At 40.1% G+C, this 17534-nt stretch overlaps 1 protein-coding gene across 1 annotated transcript in view; it reads left to right on the forward strand.

Moving 5' to 3' along the window:
* slc2a15a (solute carrier family 2 member 15a) overlaps positions 1–15761 on the forward strand; it is a 28391-nt gene extending 12630 nt beyond the window's left edge. Inside the window, exons 4-12 of the mRNA XM_074647031.1 lie at positions 219–343; positions 903–1048; positions 1217–1349; positions 1705–1892; positions 7184–7294; positions 7638–7739; positions 8495–8573; positions 12397–12524; positions 13686–15761. Of these exons, the coding sequence (XP_074503132.1) occupies positions 219–343; positions 903–1048; positions 1217–1349; positions 1705–1892; positions 7184–7294; positions 7638–7739; positions 8495–8573; positions 12397–12524; positions 13686–13940 (1267 nt within the window). The 3' untranslated portion in view covers positions 13941–15761. The remainder of the gene's footprint in view (positions 1–218; positions 344–902; positions 1049–1216; positions 1350–1704; positions 1893–7183; positions 7295–7637; positions 7740–8494; positions 8574–12396; positions 12525–13685) is intronic.
* Positions 15762–17534: the final 1773 nt, after the last annotated feature.

Genomic DNA, 17534 nt, shown 5'->3' on the forward strand with positions numbered 1-17534 from the left:
TATGGGTAATCATGACCAACCTTGTGAGCTGTGTTAGCGTTTTATGGCTAATCAGGAATTATACAGGCATACATGTCTATCATTATGACAGTGTGTATATCAGGTGAGGGGGGTACTGCCGTCGGCCGTACACTGCTGCTGTCCTCACTGTTTCATAAACCTCTGGGTCATATGCTTTTATGTATATTCATAATATTTGTGTGTGTGTGCACTTTCAGGAAAGGCACGGTGGTAAAGACGACGGTGCTGGTGTTTATTGGTGGCACACTCATGGGCTTCAGCAGGATTTGTGGTTCACCTGAGATGGTCATCATGGGCCGCTTCATCACAGGAATTCACTCAGGTACACACACACACCTATACATACACATCTGCATCCACTGCACGCTGAGTTGAGCCCATTTACTGCTGTATGCATGGGGCATGTACACTATACGGCCAAATGTATGCGGACGCTCCTGTTCCAGTCCATTTCCTGTTTCAATGTGGCAAAGCCAGCTCCATAAAGAAACGCTTTTCCCTGTTTGGTGTGAAGGACCCTGAACTCAACCCCGTCCAACACCTTTGGGATGCACTAGAACTCTGACTGTGAGCCAGACTTGATCACCCAACATCAGTGTTGGACCTCATTTTCTTTTTCATCCCATTTGAGTTTGCAGGACTACATCCAACAATGTGTTATTTGGTAACGTTCAGGCATCATCATGCTTTGTTTGAGTGTCCACATCATTCTGTCCATGTAGTGTCGGCCTCTCTATTGGCTCTGTTTGCTCAGATACTCCATATGTTTTACATTATACTTATTATGTAGCGTAGAATTATACCATGAAGTTTTTACAGAACATTTATTTGAAATCAGTGCATTGTTACATATATCGTCTTCTCTGTTTTTTTTACTGCAGGCATCTCTCTAAGTGTAGTACCGATGTACCTGGGTGAGATAGCACCTAAAAACCTGCGAGGCTTCCTGGGTCTTGTGCCGAGTATCTTCATAGGCACCGGAGTCTTCGCCGCCCAAATCCTCGGCCTACATGAGCTTCTAGGAAAGGTAATCAACGCTTCTTTCTAACACACAGTGTGTGGAGAGGATTGCTGAAAAAAAAAAAATCATTATGGGGCTCTAGATTAGCTCATGAGATATCCATCATATAACTTACCAGATGAGAGTAACATTCTCAGCATGTAAGTAAGTATGACTGCGTTGTAACTGTTACAGGAGGAGCACTGGCCCCTCTTTCTTTCAGTGGTGGTGGTACCCACCTTCATCCAGTTGATGCTGTTGCCATGGTTCCCAGAGAGCCCCAGGTACCTGCTGATGGAGAAGCACAACATCCATGCCACCATCACAGGTCAGTGTTGTACCACCGCTGCACATCAACAAGGAGGTGCTTTAGAGAAAGAAGAGAACACTGCATTTTGCCAACATTTTGGTCAAGAGTTAGAGTAATAATAGGCCATTAAAAATAATTTGTTTTGTCACAGTTGAGTAGTAATACATTTTGAGAAATCCATTCATTTATTGCACTATGGCAGCCTTGAATCATGTCTTCCTTCACAGAGATATTACTAATAAAAGAGAGATACTTTCCAAGTACAATACATCAGCTGGTAATAGCTGTAATGACTCATGTTATTCAGATGTGCTCTTCTATCTTGATCCATGATGTGCTGTGACCATGCTGCTTCCTGTCCCCCGTCTCTCAGCCCTGAAGTGGTACAGAGCCAAGTGTAACATCCAGGCTGAGATTGAGGAGATGCAGGAAGAGCAGCGCTCTCTGTCGTCGGTGGATACGATATCAGTGTGTCAACTGTTCCTGGACGACACGGTCCGTTGGCAGGTGCTCAGCGTGATGGTCATCAACGTCGGCATGCAGCTGTCCGGCATCGATGCTGTAAGGACTCATTGATAACTGAGTAATGTATACATAGAAGAAGACGGGGTCGGTATGCCGTGCTGTGAGCGATAACATAAATAACGTCTTAAATTTCTGTTATATTTTCTCTTAATTTTCTGGTAAGAGAAAAAATAAGAGACGTCAACTCCAGATGCATCTAACATTCTTACCCATCCAAATCTGATCTTACCCAGGTGTGCTGAATGATGTATCCCACTTGATCATAAATTGGAGGTGTGTGGCCGATTGATTATTATTACCATAGGTAACGCCTCCCAAACACTATAGGGCAGGTGTTGTGTCATGTGCAAATACTTTGGCACATGCCCAAGAAGCTGTAAGAAGAACAACAAAGAAAGAAAGAAAGAACAGGAAAATCAAAAAAACATTGAAAAGCAGAATGTATGCCACGCAATATAAAATAGTAAAATTGAATACCAACAGTTTTTATAATCTTAATTAGGATCAATGGACAGATTTCTTTACCCTACAAATTTGATAACCCAATTATTATAATTAGTCTACAACACATAATAACAATTTGCGGACTGAGAAAAAAAATATTTTTCTTGGTAAGAGTGCTCTCGACCACTCGTTAAATGTTCTCTTACCTAAGAGAAGAGCAAGAATAAGAAAACATTGGTGAATCCCAGAGATTAATGGATACAAACAAAATAAGAACAAATCATGGATAAGAACAAAAATAAAGAAGAAAATGTGTTCATATATCGCTTCATATGAGGCCCATTGTCTTTTTTGATATTACTAATGTTCAAATGTTCACCACAGTTTAAGGTGATTCCCCACGGAGGAAATGCCCTAAACTCTTTAGATGTCCAAGCACACAACTATGGGCATCTTTGGGCAATGGAAAGGTATCAAGTCATTCCAAGCAAAAAGCTTAAGTCCAAGTGAAGTCACCAGTCATCAGTTAAATCTTTTTCGATTTTGTCATACCAAGTCTAAACATTAATGACTAGGGTCCCACTCAACTCTAAAGGCCTTCGCACAACAAGTCCATATTTTATGTCCGGAATTGTCACACATTTTAAAATAAATACAACCTCAGGTTTACACACAGACTCTGAAACTTTTGTCCGAACATGCCATGCCCACGCCCACTTAGGAGACAAGAAGTGTATATCATTTCAAACCATTGGTGGAGCTTGTAATGCGTCATCTTTGTTATAGAGCATCTTTGGGTGATTCACTTCGTCTTCAAGCACAAAGCACTTTAGGAAAAACAAAATAAAAAATACAGAGATGCAGAAATTAAAGATAGATTGTGGCAGGTGATTGCATAAACAGCTTGGGATTGGGGATGGTAGGAAAGATTAGACAGTAGTGATTTTGCTCTAGGCAGCTAAACCATAGCTTCTTGTTAATGTCATTCATTCATTAGGACCGTTTGGAACTAGCGCTAGGCTGGCATTTCCCTAAAAAGATGCCCAAAATACTCCGGTCGTATAAAGCACTGGTATTATCCAGAGGGTATTTTGAGGTTTAGCAGGTGTTTGCTTTAAAACGGTATCAACAAACATGTTCTGTCTCTATATCCCCTCTTTGGGCTTGCTTGCCATCAGCTGTTGGTTGCCAAATGGTGTCTGTTAAATGGAGTCTTTAGGCTACAGTGATGATGAAACAGCATCAGATGGTTTCAGTCAGTTCTGGCTCTTTTCACTTTATCTCCCTCACTTTCCAATCGTTCTGTTTGCTCTTTCACTGCCTTTGTCCACCTCGACCACTCCCCCCTGTTTCCACAGCTCCCTCATCTGATTGATCTAGCTTATTAGACAAAGACACTGAGATGAAAGTAGGCCTAAATGATCCCTCATTGTTTTATAAGCCTCGCGTGGTCTCGTGAATAAAGCCAAAAGCTGGTGTCATCATTTTTCTGCCCATACGATTAGCCAAATTCCCCCTCTGAATTATGCCCCGGAGATTCATTAATTATTCAAATGATTACCAGGGCGCCCGGGCCAGAAAGTGCACACTGTAAGCACTGGAGCTGAACTCATTAGCACGCCCTTCTCTAGGCTGTATTTTTAGCTGCTAATTAGCTCTGCCTAAACAAAGTGGAACAGTGCTGAAACATGCACATACTGTACTGAGAGCAGCACTGAGGACGAGGAGGATTAATGCTGATATTGGTGATGGTGGTGATGAAAACAGCAATGCTAGAATGAGACGGATAATATATGACCGCATAATCAAATTGATTTAAAGTCAAATTAATCAATGGATATAATCAATGAGGATGACAGTGATGCAGATGATGGTGATGTTGACCGTGATAATGGAGATAATGATTGTAACAGGGATGTCATGAGGACCGATACTTTGGTACCAAGTTGATGGCAAAATTCTGAAAACGTGACGGTACTCATTTTTCTACAGTACCACAGGTACCTTAGGTACTGGGGAGCTCGAGACTAACAGTGTCCCGTTGTCCCGGAGACAATACAAAATGTCCCTGATAATGCTTCATTGTGAATAACAAATCTTTGTTGAAATCAGAAGGAGGAGAGCTAGTTAGTGCTAGCTGTTTGCAGCTGGTAGGCAGCACAGTCCTGCTTGACTAAATAATGGAGCTAACAGCTAATTTACGGAGGTTGCATTGAGTAAGCTGGTCTCATACACCGTTCATAGCTATACCTATGAAAAGTAATGCACTGTAACTCATATATATGCCACAAAATCAATCATATGTAATCCACAAAATCGTGAACCAGGAAGTATAAAGAGTGACAAACGGTCGGGATGGATGGGTGTGTCAAAAAAACATCAGATTTTTGCCTAGGAGAGCGGAAATTGACACGTGCGTCATATGTTTCTGGACATTCATAGGATGATGCATGAAAAATGAGGAATAACTTTTCGTAGGATATCATACGAACCGTTGTATGACAATATATTGCCTTGACATTGACAATTACATTAATTACATTATGATGTGTTGAAGCTCTATTTGGTAAAATGAGTATTTGGCGAAGGTAAATTATAACGTTATCATGATGTAATCTTGTAAAGTTTTGTTTTTGGAAAGAAACTTGAGGCGGATCATCAGGAATTCATAATAAATTCGCAAAAAACAGTAAGCAAATGGTGATAAAGGAGTGTATGTTGAAGTACGTGGGATTTATTGTTTTGTTTTTTTGCACCGTGGTATCGAATTGGGTATCGAGAATTGTGGAATTTCACTGGTATTGGTATCGACTATTAGATATCTGGTATCATGACATCCCTAGACGGTAATAATGATGGCCGAGGTGATTACTATGCTTGACAATGATGATGATCGTGATGATCATGGTGGTATTATTGGTGATGGTGGTGATGATGAAGATGTTCAGGAAAACAGCAATACTTGAGAGAATGAGGATGCTAATATATGTGAGTATTAATAATCATAATAATTGGTTTGATTTAATGATGATGATGACAATGGTGAGGATGAGAGTTAGTGCAGTGACCATGACGATGAAGATGACAGTAACAAGAGAGATCTGGTGGTGGCGGTGATGAAGATATCACCACACCACGAACAATGATGATGACAATGCCGAAGTTGATGACAAACAATAATTTTGAATATGTTGATGATGTGATGATGATAGTAATGGTGGCTGTGATGTGGTAGATGCTTGAGGTGATATTCAGTCCTAAGTGCGTGTGACAGTTGGCAAGTCTTGGCACAGTTCCTGGCACACCACAGGACCGCGTGTGTGTGTGTGTAACTGTTAATGTGTGTTAGTGTACTCGCTACCTGGTCCTCTAACCATCACCGTCTGCTGTCTCCAGTTAATACACCTCCTGTCCTGTCCTGCTCCCCCCGAAGCATCAAATTGAGTTGAATTGAATGTGAGCAAATGTCTGCCGTCTCTCCGTGGCGACGCTGTGCCACCTGTGCAGCGAGTCCTAAATGTCTGCCTCCTCGTTTAGATTTTTACACCATTGTTTTTTTTCTTCTCCAAGCATATGTCTCATTATGGTGAGTTTTTTTTTTTACCTTTGCTTCTCAGCCAAACTGCTCACAGATGACTTTTAACTATCTAGCTGCTTAACTGTTGACTTTCCATTGGCATCGTTTCTGTGGTGGCGGCATGTAATTTTAACACATTACGTGCCACCACTACGGAATGAGCTGTTATTAAGAGATCGTGATCATTGCACATATTCCTGTGAGATCACGTTAGTTCAGGATTTGAGCATGTCTGACGTTGGCGCCCCCGATGGTAATATCAATAAAGACGAGGTGTGGCAGACAGCAATACATGCCACTTTGAGCATTGGGATGTCACTTGGCCAATGTTTGTTCAGCCTGGTCGCATTAAATGGCGCATTAAATGGCGCATTAAATGGCGCATGAATGACGCGGTAATTCGCAAGTCATTTTTTGTGCAATAAGACCTCCGTTCTTGCTTTTGGTGTGTCATTTGTACGCCATGTATATACGCTATGTATGTGTCTGTATTGACTGCAGTGTAAACACATCCACGTTAAAATGCCACGCTCAGAGCTAGTGACGTAGAATAAAAAGTGCAAAACTGCTTATGGCGGGCAGGAAGGGAGGTGGATGGGTCCAACAAACACAGGACTTTCAACCAGGAGACCGGTGTTTGTTTCCCAACGTGTTGTTGAGTTATTTTGAAGTGACGTTAGTGACATCTGTGACGTGTTTTTAGCAACATTTATGACGTGTTTTCCGAAATTTTGTTACGTTGTTTCTGTACGTATTTTCTTTTATTTATTTTAAGCCCAACCATGATGTTTTTCCTAAACCTAACTAAGTGGTTTTGTTGCCTAACTGAGGTTGTTACTGTAGTTTTATTGCGTGATGTACAAATGACAAGTAAAAAGGTTAAATTGCAATATCACGACACGTAGAATGTCTTTGTAATGTCGTGCTCTTTATACGCCTTCCCGTGAGATCGAGTTGGTTTGTTGAAAGCAGAAAGCTGACAATGTTTTATTAATTAAACTTGAGAACAACTTCATATGTTTTTTTCACATTTAATCTGGTTTAATCAGACTGAATAGAGAAAGATACAGAGCTCCTGTGTTCTGTAATATTTTGGTTACTTTATTTGGTGAAGCCACATCCATATAAACCTCTCTAAAAAAAATCACAAAACCCCTTTATTCATTTTTTGATTTTTTTTTCTACTTTTATTCTACATTTTTCAACCAGTCGACATGTGATCACAGGAAAATACAGTTTTATTCCGATTAAATTACAGCATCAAATGGATTTCATATCATTTTAAGTGCTTATTTTTCCACCACAGATCTGGTTCTATACCAATGACATCTTTGAGGATGCGGGTATCCCACTACCAGAGATCCAGTACACCACCGCAGCAACAGGAATCATAGAGATCATCGCTGGACTCATTGGGGTAATTTTACAAATTATATAGCTGAATCTTTATGTTGGTGTTGTGTCTAGAAGTTTTTCTAATATACATTTGTTTTATTTGAGATAAGATGTTGAACCTGTTAGGACGGTACAAATTACACCTTTATCGTTTTTATTGGTAGATGAAGATTTGTGAAGTATTAAATTCCCATCAAAGCTCCAGCCTACTTTCAACCCGAGCAGAGGTTTAATCAGCCAGAATAATTGAAACACCTGTGTGAATGTTCAGATACATTAAAGCTCACTGAGGTATAGCCTACTGTATGTTTTTGCATATGTAGTGTGTATTTATTTAACGGTGAGGTGTGTGTCTCCTCCTGTAGTGTTTCTCCATAGAGAAGCTGGGCAGGAGGCCTCTCATGATCGGGGGTTTTACCATGATGGGCATCTGCAGTGCTGGAATCACAGTAGCCCTCCTTTTACAGGTTAGTTTGTGTGTTTGTCTTTACCTTTGTGACCCAAACCTTTCATATACAGGGAGATGTGGGTGAAAGGCAAGAGAGACAGTAAGCAAGCTACCATCTCAGCAACTGCTATTGTGCCCTATTCTCCCTGTGTGTGAGAGACAATATACTGTATGTATTTCCAGCAACTACAATCCCAGTCAGCCTGAGTTCCACAGGTGCATTTACAGCTGTATGTAATGACTTTTTCATATTCTAAAATAATGGCAAATAATAACTTTAAATTGATTCTCTCATTTAAAGAAATCAAAGGAGAATGTGTCTTTACAATTCCATTATGCTTGGTATGTTTAAAGGATGTGCCCAATGTTGGAAACCCATGTTGACATGAGAACATACAAAGTCCACACAGAAAGGCCCCCAATCTGAGTTATTATCACCATGTCTCCTCTTCTTCCTGCCTTTCCCTTCCTCACTTTCCCCAAGTGACTTCCTGGTAGGAGACGAGTGGAAATGAGGGAGGAGAGGAAACAAGCAGAAGGAAAAAAGACAAATGAACACATCCCAGATGTTTAACAGGGGAATGAGTATTTGGAGGAACAGCTGGGTCTGTTTCACTTTCACTTGGCAGAACGCACTGTATTCCTGCTTTGCCCTGTGGAACAATGAATTACAAGCGGCAGCAGCAGCAGCGGGCTGAGGTGTGAAGCAGTGTTGGAAAAGGATGGAGTCAAGTTTCTCATTAGAGGAAAATAACTAAATGTTTCTTCTCACAGCAGGTTCACTTATTGGTCATGCGCTACGTCAGTGTCGGCTGTGTGGTCGGCATCATCGCTGGCTTCTGTATCGGTCCAGGCAAGTTGCTCTATACTGCATGTTAAAGGACTCTCACTCACTCCGTGTGATGATGTGGACTTAATTCAAGCTGTGCACTTGATAGTGGAACCTCCTGTATTGTTGTGCACCACTAATATCCTTCCATGTTAAACTGACCTGACCTGATTGCATTAAGCTGTTCAGGGGTTATCCATCATATCACATGGTGTCAGAGGAGCTATGAACTGATAACGTTTGGTTACGGTGTAACCTTTGTTCTCTGAGTGAGAGGCTATCTCTCCAGCCTACATATGCAATATGTAAGCTGGAGAGATAGTCTCGATATGATAGAGAACTACAAATACAGGTGTGCACACTGCTACTGCATATTCACTGGGAAAAGAAAACTTTACAAACAGAAGAGAAAGAACACACTGTCAACTACTCTCTAGTCCCCTATATTATGACAAATATTTTCATTATCTATTAATCTGTGGATTATTTTCTCAATTCAATCAATTCATTATTTGTTCAAAACATTGTCCATCACATTTTCCCAAGGCTCAAGCTCAAAACAATTCAGTTTGATATCATAGCAAACTACAAAAAAGATAGTATTCCTATTTCAATCAGAGACACTTACATCAAGAAACTGACTATATATGCTGATGGAGCTCTCAATGAATCCAAGCAGCGACGAGGATTGTGCTGAGAGAGATAGTCACCTTAAAAAAGTACTGTTCCCTGCTTAATAAGGCAAGGCAAGGCAGCTTTATTTGTATAGCACATTTCAGCAACATGGCAATTCAAAGTGCTTTACACAAACATTCAAGAACATTGCGACAAAGTGCAAAAGGACAATAAGACATAATTAAAACAGTCATAAAAACATAAAAACGTTAAAGATTAGAAAATAAAAACAAGCTAAAAATAAAAGCTGGAATAGAAACTAAAATAGATTTGGCTTAATAAAAGGCAGTAGCACACAGGAATGTTTTATGCTTTGATTTAAAAGAACTAAGAGTTGGAGCGGTCCTGCAGTTTTCTGGGAGCTTGTTCCAAATATTTGGTGCGTAAAAACTGAACGCTGCTTCTGCTTAATAAGTGTTAACAGGTAGTACATTACAACCCCCAAAACAACAGAGCCACTGTGATCTACCCTAGATGAGCTCAGACAACATCCTGGCTATCCTCAGCTGAACATGCAGCTATAATGTACCTATGTAGATTATACACATGTTGCTCTTGTGCAAGCCAGGCCTCTCTTAAAGCTAACCAAATTAGCAATGAACAGGAGTTCAGCTATAGATTCCTTTGTGACAGAATGAACAACCGTAAACCAAAGTTTGAGTGAGTGACCAGCTAAATAGCATGATGAGCAAATAGAAAGCCCACAAGGGGAAACTATGCCCAAGACTAATGCTGCCCCAATGTTTTCTCAAAAGCCGTGAATCTTTTAGTTTTTTTTAAATACCTTCAACTTTATGTCATTTCCCCTCACTCTCTCTGACAGGATCAGCAAATGAATGGAGCAAAAGTTTTATTACTGGGGAAATATTGCCATCTATGTCCACCCTAACATCATCATGGAGGGTGGTTCTATGCTACTACTACCACTACTACTATGCTATTCCCTAAAGAAATCTAATATAATTGAGTAAATGTTCTTCTGTGGGTCTAACATTCAGTTCAGAGTATTGAAGACCACATTTACTTGGCATTGTTGGGGATCCTTTATTTGCAAATAGAGCAGCCCAGATTATTATTATTACATGCATTCAAATAGCAGATTTGTTGGCTAAACATTTATTCTGTGAACTCTACTACAGCATTGCACAACAAAATAGCTTTCAAGATTAATAGTGCTGCTAATTGCCTCCTTTTAGGTGGTATGAGTGAAAATTTCAACATTTGTTGTGTGTTATGGTTTCAGAATGATGAAGACAGTTGGAGAACAATAAGATAGAAAATAGGATGGAGGCTCCACAGGATGATTTTATTTCCTTGGCAACTATCATGGATTTCCAAATGATGAACAGATTTTAGGCATTCTGTTATCAAATTGCTTAAACAATAGTGCATATAGCTGCCGTAAATATGTTTTAAATAATAAATAAATAAGGCAAATAATGTTTACAACATCTGGCTACACCCCTGCTCAGAGCGTGGACAGCGGGCAGCAGAAGCAATGCACTGTGATTGTTTACTCTTTAAACAAGTAGTCTAAAAGTGTAAGGTGATCTAGGGCAGCAAACGGTGATACATGACGCTGTACACCTGCATTAATACAATTGGATGCTACTTGCCACACAGCTGCGAATGAGCCAATTACTGTGAAGCATATTGCCAACAGCTGATTCCAATTAGCCAATACAAGCACAACTTCAGTGCTCTGCATGAACGCTATGCTTCATTTGAGAAGCTCGATTAATCAACTGATCATTTCAGCTCTAATGTAGACTGTCCACAGTCACCATCTGCATTGGATTGGGGGTGGAGACAGAAGAGAAATAAAACCAACATATCTGCATAGAGCGATAGCACTATAGAGGGAAGTGAGGAAATATGTGTTTCAATCAGATCTGATTGCACCTTTTTTTGTTAAATACAACAGAATTAAAGAATCAAGGTTAATACATCCTGCAATTTCTGCATGACTTCTGCACTTTCCAGGTGATAACCAGCACCACTGACGTGGTTGGTCTGCAGAGGTTCAGGTTGCTTTGTGTTATTAAATGGCTCCCTCTGGAGGTCATAACCTAAACACTCCTAAGGGGTCTCTAATTTGAAGAAAGATAGCGTCCTATTAATCTACATATTTACACATGGTTTGTCGAATCTGTAATCCGACGCTTAATTCATCATATTTACAAATGTTAATAGCTACAGGAATCACATACTGTACATGCTGTTCCACAGCATCTTACATTGAGTGATAAATATGCCTTTTTTAATTTTTGTCTGTGTAGTTATGCATGCTGACAAATCCATGACCTCCTGTAAGAGAGATAATAAATAATGCAGTTTTAATGATAGAATATAATAAATATATTTTATATTAATATATATTGTATTAATATAATTAATAAAATATTAGAAATGTGCATTGTTTGATATATGACCTCCCGTCCACATAGTGACCCTCACCCGATCAGCTGATTCCATTCTCTAATTAGCTTTTCATCAGCCTTATTGGTGATGAATGAACATGAATAATATTTTCCATACACAGCCACTCATCAGTAGAACTGGTGCTTTCCTGCCCGAACACTTCCTGTTACAGTAGACTCATCTACACTTTTTAATTTTTATAAAAACAAGGTATTAGATTTTATGAAAACAAAATGCTGCCTTAAATCTAAAAAATGGAAAACCTTCTTCTACCTCCTTGTAGCTCGAGGAAATATGTGTCAAAATGATGTTCAATCTATCAAGTAATGGAGTGACTTTAGATTATTAGATATTTCACCATTAATACTATAAAATTCTATATGATGTGACAGGAGACACCAGTTCTGTTGTGGTAGAGTATGAACAGAAGAGTTATTGTACAGAAATAAATGAAAACAAATGTCGGGTTCTCTCAGTTTGGGATTGGAGATTACAAATGTATTACAGAAAGACTGCATAACTAACATCGGGGGTTGATTTTGAAAGATGTGGATGTATTGAAAGACACAATCACGTTGCATTGAGGGAAAATGTAGGATGACAAGTTTTTGCAGCATTCTTTTTAATGTGTCTCTCATGAGCAGTCCAACTTAATCAAGGTACAATGCTAAATCACTAACGTGCTCCTTTCAATGAACTCATTCAACAGTGATTTGATGTTCTTGTATGTTTTCCTTTGTTGCCGTTCCAGCGGGGGTTCCCTTCCTGATCACAGCAGAGCTGTTTAAACAGTCCCACCGGCCAGCGGCCTACATCGTAGGAGGATCACTGAACTGGCTGTCTAACTTCACCGTGGGCTTCGTCTTCCCCTTCTTACAGGTGAGAGCTAAACAAAGTGCTGCCCTGCTTGAGCATTTCTCCTCCCTAGACCACTAAGGTTGCTCTGGTTTTAATTATAACAAAACCACTTTGTTAGGTTCAGTTAAAAACATCATAGTTTGGCTTAAAATTACTTTTGAAATTGATACTATACACAACATAAATGCAACAAACATAGGCTATTTTGTTAGGTTAAGTAAAAAAACATCATGATTAAAGCAAGTGAACATTGATTTTTAATTTCACTGGGTCTCCTGGGCGAAAGTCCGGAGTTTGTTGACCCCCTTCCTACGTGAACTTCCTTGGACAATCACTACAAATGTATTTGTGATACGTCCAAAAAGTAACGTAATCCGTGACAAAATATGTTTCCCTCGAAACATAATTTACAATGCAGTTTGTTGTATGGGAACATCATTTTTAGGAGACAGGGCTGGAGAGAGTGTGCTGCGAGAATCAACTGCACAAAGTCTGATTCTGAGATGTTGGCGTAGAAGACAAATCTAGGAGACATTCAAAAATGTTGAAAAGTTTTATTAGCTGCATTTGCTCCCAGTAAACTACTTGAATACTTGATAAATAATTGAATCAGAGTTATGATTGTATGGCTTTCCCATTTTTTAAATGCCTTCGTGCAAGCCGCCATCTCACTAAGAGAGAGAGAGAGAGAGAGGGCTGTGACATGCACCATTGGTCCCTGGCCATGACCAAACCAGGTACATTAGTTATATGGCATGTGTCTTAACCACAAGGCCACCAGATGCCCCTCTTCCTCCACTGCGTAACTGTTTACCAGAAGCAAATTCACTCAGAGCATTTTGCTAAAAGGAAACTCAATGAAATAGCTTACGGTAGTTTCGGTTATACATCAATTTACCTCAGTCAGACTGTCAGACACTGCTCTGGGTCAACATCCCGGTAGTTGATCTTCTGCCTGCAGAAATCTAATCAAACCTTTTATTAAAAAAAATTGCAATTGTCGCAAATTTTCACTGCTGCTGGGATGAATAGATGTGATGCAAAATATTCACAGGCGAGTATTTCACATTTTCATGTTGTTTATTGGTGTGTAAAGGCCTTAACTCTTCAATCTCATATTTCTTTCCTCCTCTCTCAATCCTTCCAATGATCCTCCATCCATCGGCCTCATCTAACTCTCAGATGTCAGCGGGGCCTTACTGCTACTTGGTGTTTGCCGCCATTTGCCTGCTCGTAGCCGTCTACGTCTACATTGTGATCCCAGAGACCAAAAACAAGACCTTCATGGAGATCAGCCTGATGTTCTCTAAGAAGGAGGCGGTCCTAGAGACCCAGGGCCTGATGCACGGGGACCACCTGAAGCTGAAGAAGATGAACGTCTACGGTGGCATAGAACATGCTTCGCTGGAGTTCGACAGCTCTTCGTCTGTACCTTAAGTGAGCTTCGGGATCTCACTGGGACTACAAAACCACTCATTAGTTCTTCACTATTCTGCTGTTTTTATATGTACACATTAACCAAACACCACATCACCTGGACTCAGGAGGTTGGGTGTACAGTGCTGGTATTTGCAACTTCTTATCAATTTGATGTTGCTGTTTGAGCCATTAAAGGAAAATTCAAGTTAAAACTGAAGTAGGCGAGATTGGAGCAAATATGATTATATAAAGTTATTTTTATACAACAGCCGCTATATCGTGACAGTAGTACATGAAACAGGTAACCTGAAAAAAATCATGTGCCTCTGTGTCCTCCGGTGTCCTCTGGTGCTCCTAACGGCATCTGCAAGATTTCACAGACCGGAGGAAAACAAGCAGTAAGAGCGGATCTGAAGTCTGCTGTCCAGCTGCCATCTATGTCAATCACTTGCAAACTCCGACCAAACGATCAAACTAGGCCGCGCTGATCAAATATGAATCAATATTATGTTACGTTAATGCCTATTTCAACACTCAAATGTTTTCAGAATCATCTTGTAGTGCACGGTTTAGCTGTAAAATGAGAAAGTTTGAGACGCCATCATCCGTCACCATTGTGAAATCTGGTGAAGGAACGCCAAGTTCCAGTCACATGACCGGAGCACAGCCAATAGGAACGCTCTCTCAATGAAATGACCTGTGATTGGTCATAGTCTCCCGTCATGGGATAGATGTTCTAAAGCCTGAAAACAGAGCCATGAGGAGGTGCAGAAGTCTAGTTTTCTCTCAGAACACTTGAATTACAATATGCTGAATGGTTACTATGGAATCTTTGCCCAATGATGCCAAAAATATACTGCCTATTGACACTTTAATTTAAATTGGGTCACCTTCCTATCAGTACTAATAACATTGTTAGCTAAAAGCTGAGATCTGGGACCAAGGTGACGTCACTAAAAAGAAGTCTGACAGGACAAGAAACACGAGCAGTCGGACCGTCAGACATTTGTCAGAAACAAACCTTCAGGTTAAAATCCATCACAGTTTACAAACTCACTTCCTGCTTCATCTTTGATCCATTGTACTTACTGTAGTTCAGCGCACAATCTTGCTGTTCAACAAGGGATTAATAACAACATTTCAGGTGCTCTCCCTTCCAGTTTGAACTCCAAATAAAGTGGCTTATGGTGCTTTTTCACTTTGACTCGGCACTGATCGACTCTGAGCACGAATCTCTTCTCCTCCAGTTTATCTGAAATAACTTTATAAAGTCACTATGTTTGTGGAGTTTATTTAGCATATTCTGTGTGTTCTCTTCAGCCAAGATGTCATTTGATTTTGAACTGCAGCTTTTCATCTCCAGACATTTATAACACTGGGTCTTTTTGTCTATTATTCACTTCCATAGTTTTAGTAGCGTTTGAAATATAGTTGGCACCGCTAGCTGCAAGCCACCACGTACCTTTATCCTGTGTTTGAATGCGAGCAGTGCTGAAGTGCTGACTTGGGGGAGACTCAACAACATTGTCAGAGTTTGTGGAAAGAAATTATCTTTTGTATATTGCAATAAAACAATTATCTATGAGGTGAAATCCCAGTATTTATGCATGTTTTGACTACGTCATCTTTTGATTGTAAAGATATATTACTTGTTAATATGTTTTCCCTTGTCTTTTTACCGACTGTATCAGTGTACTGTCTGAGCTGTACAGTAAAATGGGCCAAAATGTGTTTTGCACAAACAGCAAAATCCAGGTTGTTTGTATACATGGAAATATATATAAGGCTTTTTGAATTGTTGAAAGATAACTACATGAATTAAATAATATTGTAATACTGTGTCTTTGTGAGTTTTAACGACTGGTACCGACAGTTTACCATCTCTCCATTAGCAGTCTACATCAGTGTCATGTCCAGCTAATAAAAACAGTAGTTAACTAAGGGAAAGCATAGGAAATTAAATAACTAAATAAATAAACGAGCAAGGATCAAAAATAGTATGATTATAATAATAATTTTTTTTTTTTATAATAATAGTAATAATAATGATAAAGTCAAGGGGGGCGGCGCCCCGTCCACTGGTCGCGAAGCACAACCGGGGCACCGTCAGGGACCTCCAGTACGGGTCAGCAGGGCCAGTCCGGCGAGGTCAACCGGGTTATTGTTTCATTTTGGACTTGGAATTGATATGAAATTATATTTATGCATTTATTAATTTTCTCGCTATATATACATAGAATCTTTTTGGACTTATTGGCCCATTATGGGCATGATCCCTTAAAAAACAGCTCCCATACTGAAGAGACGAGGCCTGTTTATCAGGGATGAACAGTCATGTAGGTTGTACTTATGCTCCGAACAGCAGCTCAGAATGCTATACTGTATATCTGTACTATGTATAGCTCTGCTAGGGAACTTCAGCGCTCACGCTCACGCTTCTTTTTCATGGACCCTGTGATGAACAATTGTGTAAACTTGAGTCGGCCTCAGTGTTTTCCACAGATTGATACTATGGATTAAAAGCAGCTAACCTGAGACTTTATCTAACACACACAATTACACTTTCTCTTACACACACAACCGTGTACTTCTCTCTTTGTGAGGACACTCATTAACATAATGTATTCCCTATAGCTGCCAAGGACACGGACACTCCTCTTGTCTTCTATGTACCCAGTTTGTCTCTCTGTGTGTTGTGTGTGTGTGTGTGTGTATCTCTTCATATCCTGCGGTCTACCTGGGCCCAGTCTACCGGCACACCTGCCTGCAATCAGCTCATCACCTTCCTCAGCTCACACACCTGCCCTTCATCATATCATCATCTCTGCAGTACATCTACCCCGGCTCTTCAGCTCTTCACCCGTTCATCGCCAGACTGTTGTTTCAGCTCCTTTGGGAGAACACAGTCTGCCTGCATAACCTGCCTGCTCATCAACCACCCTCCTTTCCTCTGCTTTGCTCCGGCCAATCATTATTTTCTCCTGCAGACCTCCTCCATCTTCAACCTCAACAATAAATCCCATTCTCTTTAAAACCCTGTCTTGGACCCTCATTCACTTGCCTTACCAGTAGCCCCTTACCAGAACCATAACAATCACAACTAAGTGCCTGACCCCAACCCTTACCTTAATCCGAACCTTAACACAATTCTAACCCTCAAACAGGCCTCTGAAGGTCTGTCCCAAAGTGAGGACTGAATAATGTCCTCACTCTGAAGGTCTAAAATTAAAATTAGTCCTCACAAAAACAGCTGTAGAAGTAAACACACCCTCCATGCTCACCCTTATTGCCCAACACCAAACCTGACTCACTTCTGACCCTCAGTGGTCAAACAGGGAATTATCCTGCTAGTCCAGTCTAACTGAGAGACACTTGTTTAATGAGAACAGAGCTCAGACGCTTTATTGTTTTCTTGTTTAATTTCATTTACCTAAAAACCAAATAAGTGGTAAATACAGTAAAGTTATAATCAGATGACAGTGAAAAGCTAACCATTAATAAAGTCATTAAAGTGAGTTATTTAGAAGCATTTAGGCAAATGTGTGCAGAATGTTGCATGTGTATAACATAACATGATGAGCTGATAATGTTTTTTTTTTTTTTTTCCTTTAT

This window comes from Sebastes fasciatus, chromosome 9, assembly GCF_043250625.1.
Source record: "Sebastes fasciatus isolate fSebFas1 chromosome 9, fSebFas1.pri, whole genome shotgun sequence".
Taxonomy (NCBI): domain Eukaryota; kingdom Metazoa; phylum Chordata; class Actinopteri; order Perciformes; family Sebastidae; genus Sebastes; species Sebastes fasciatus.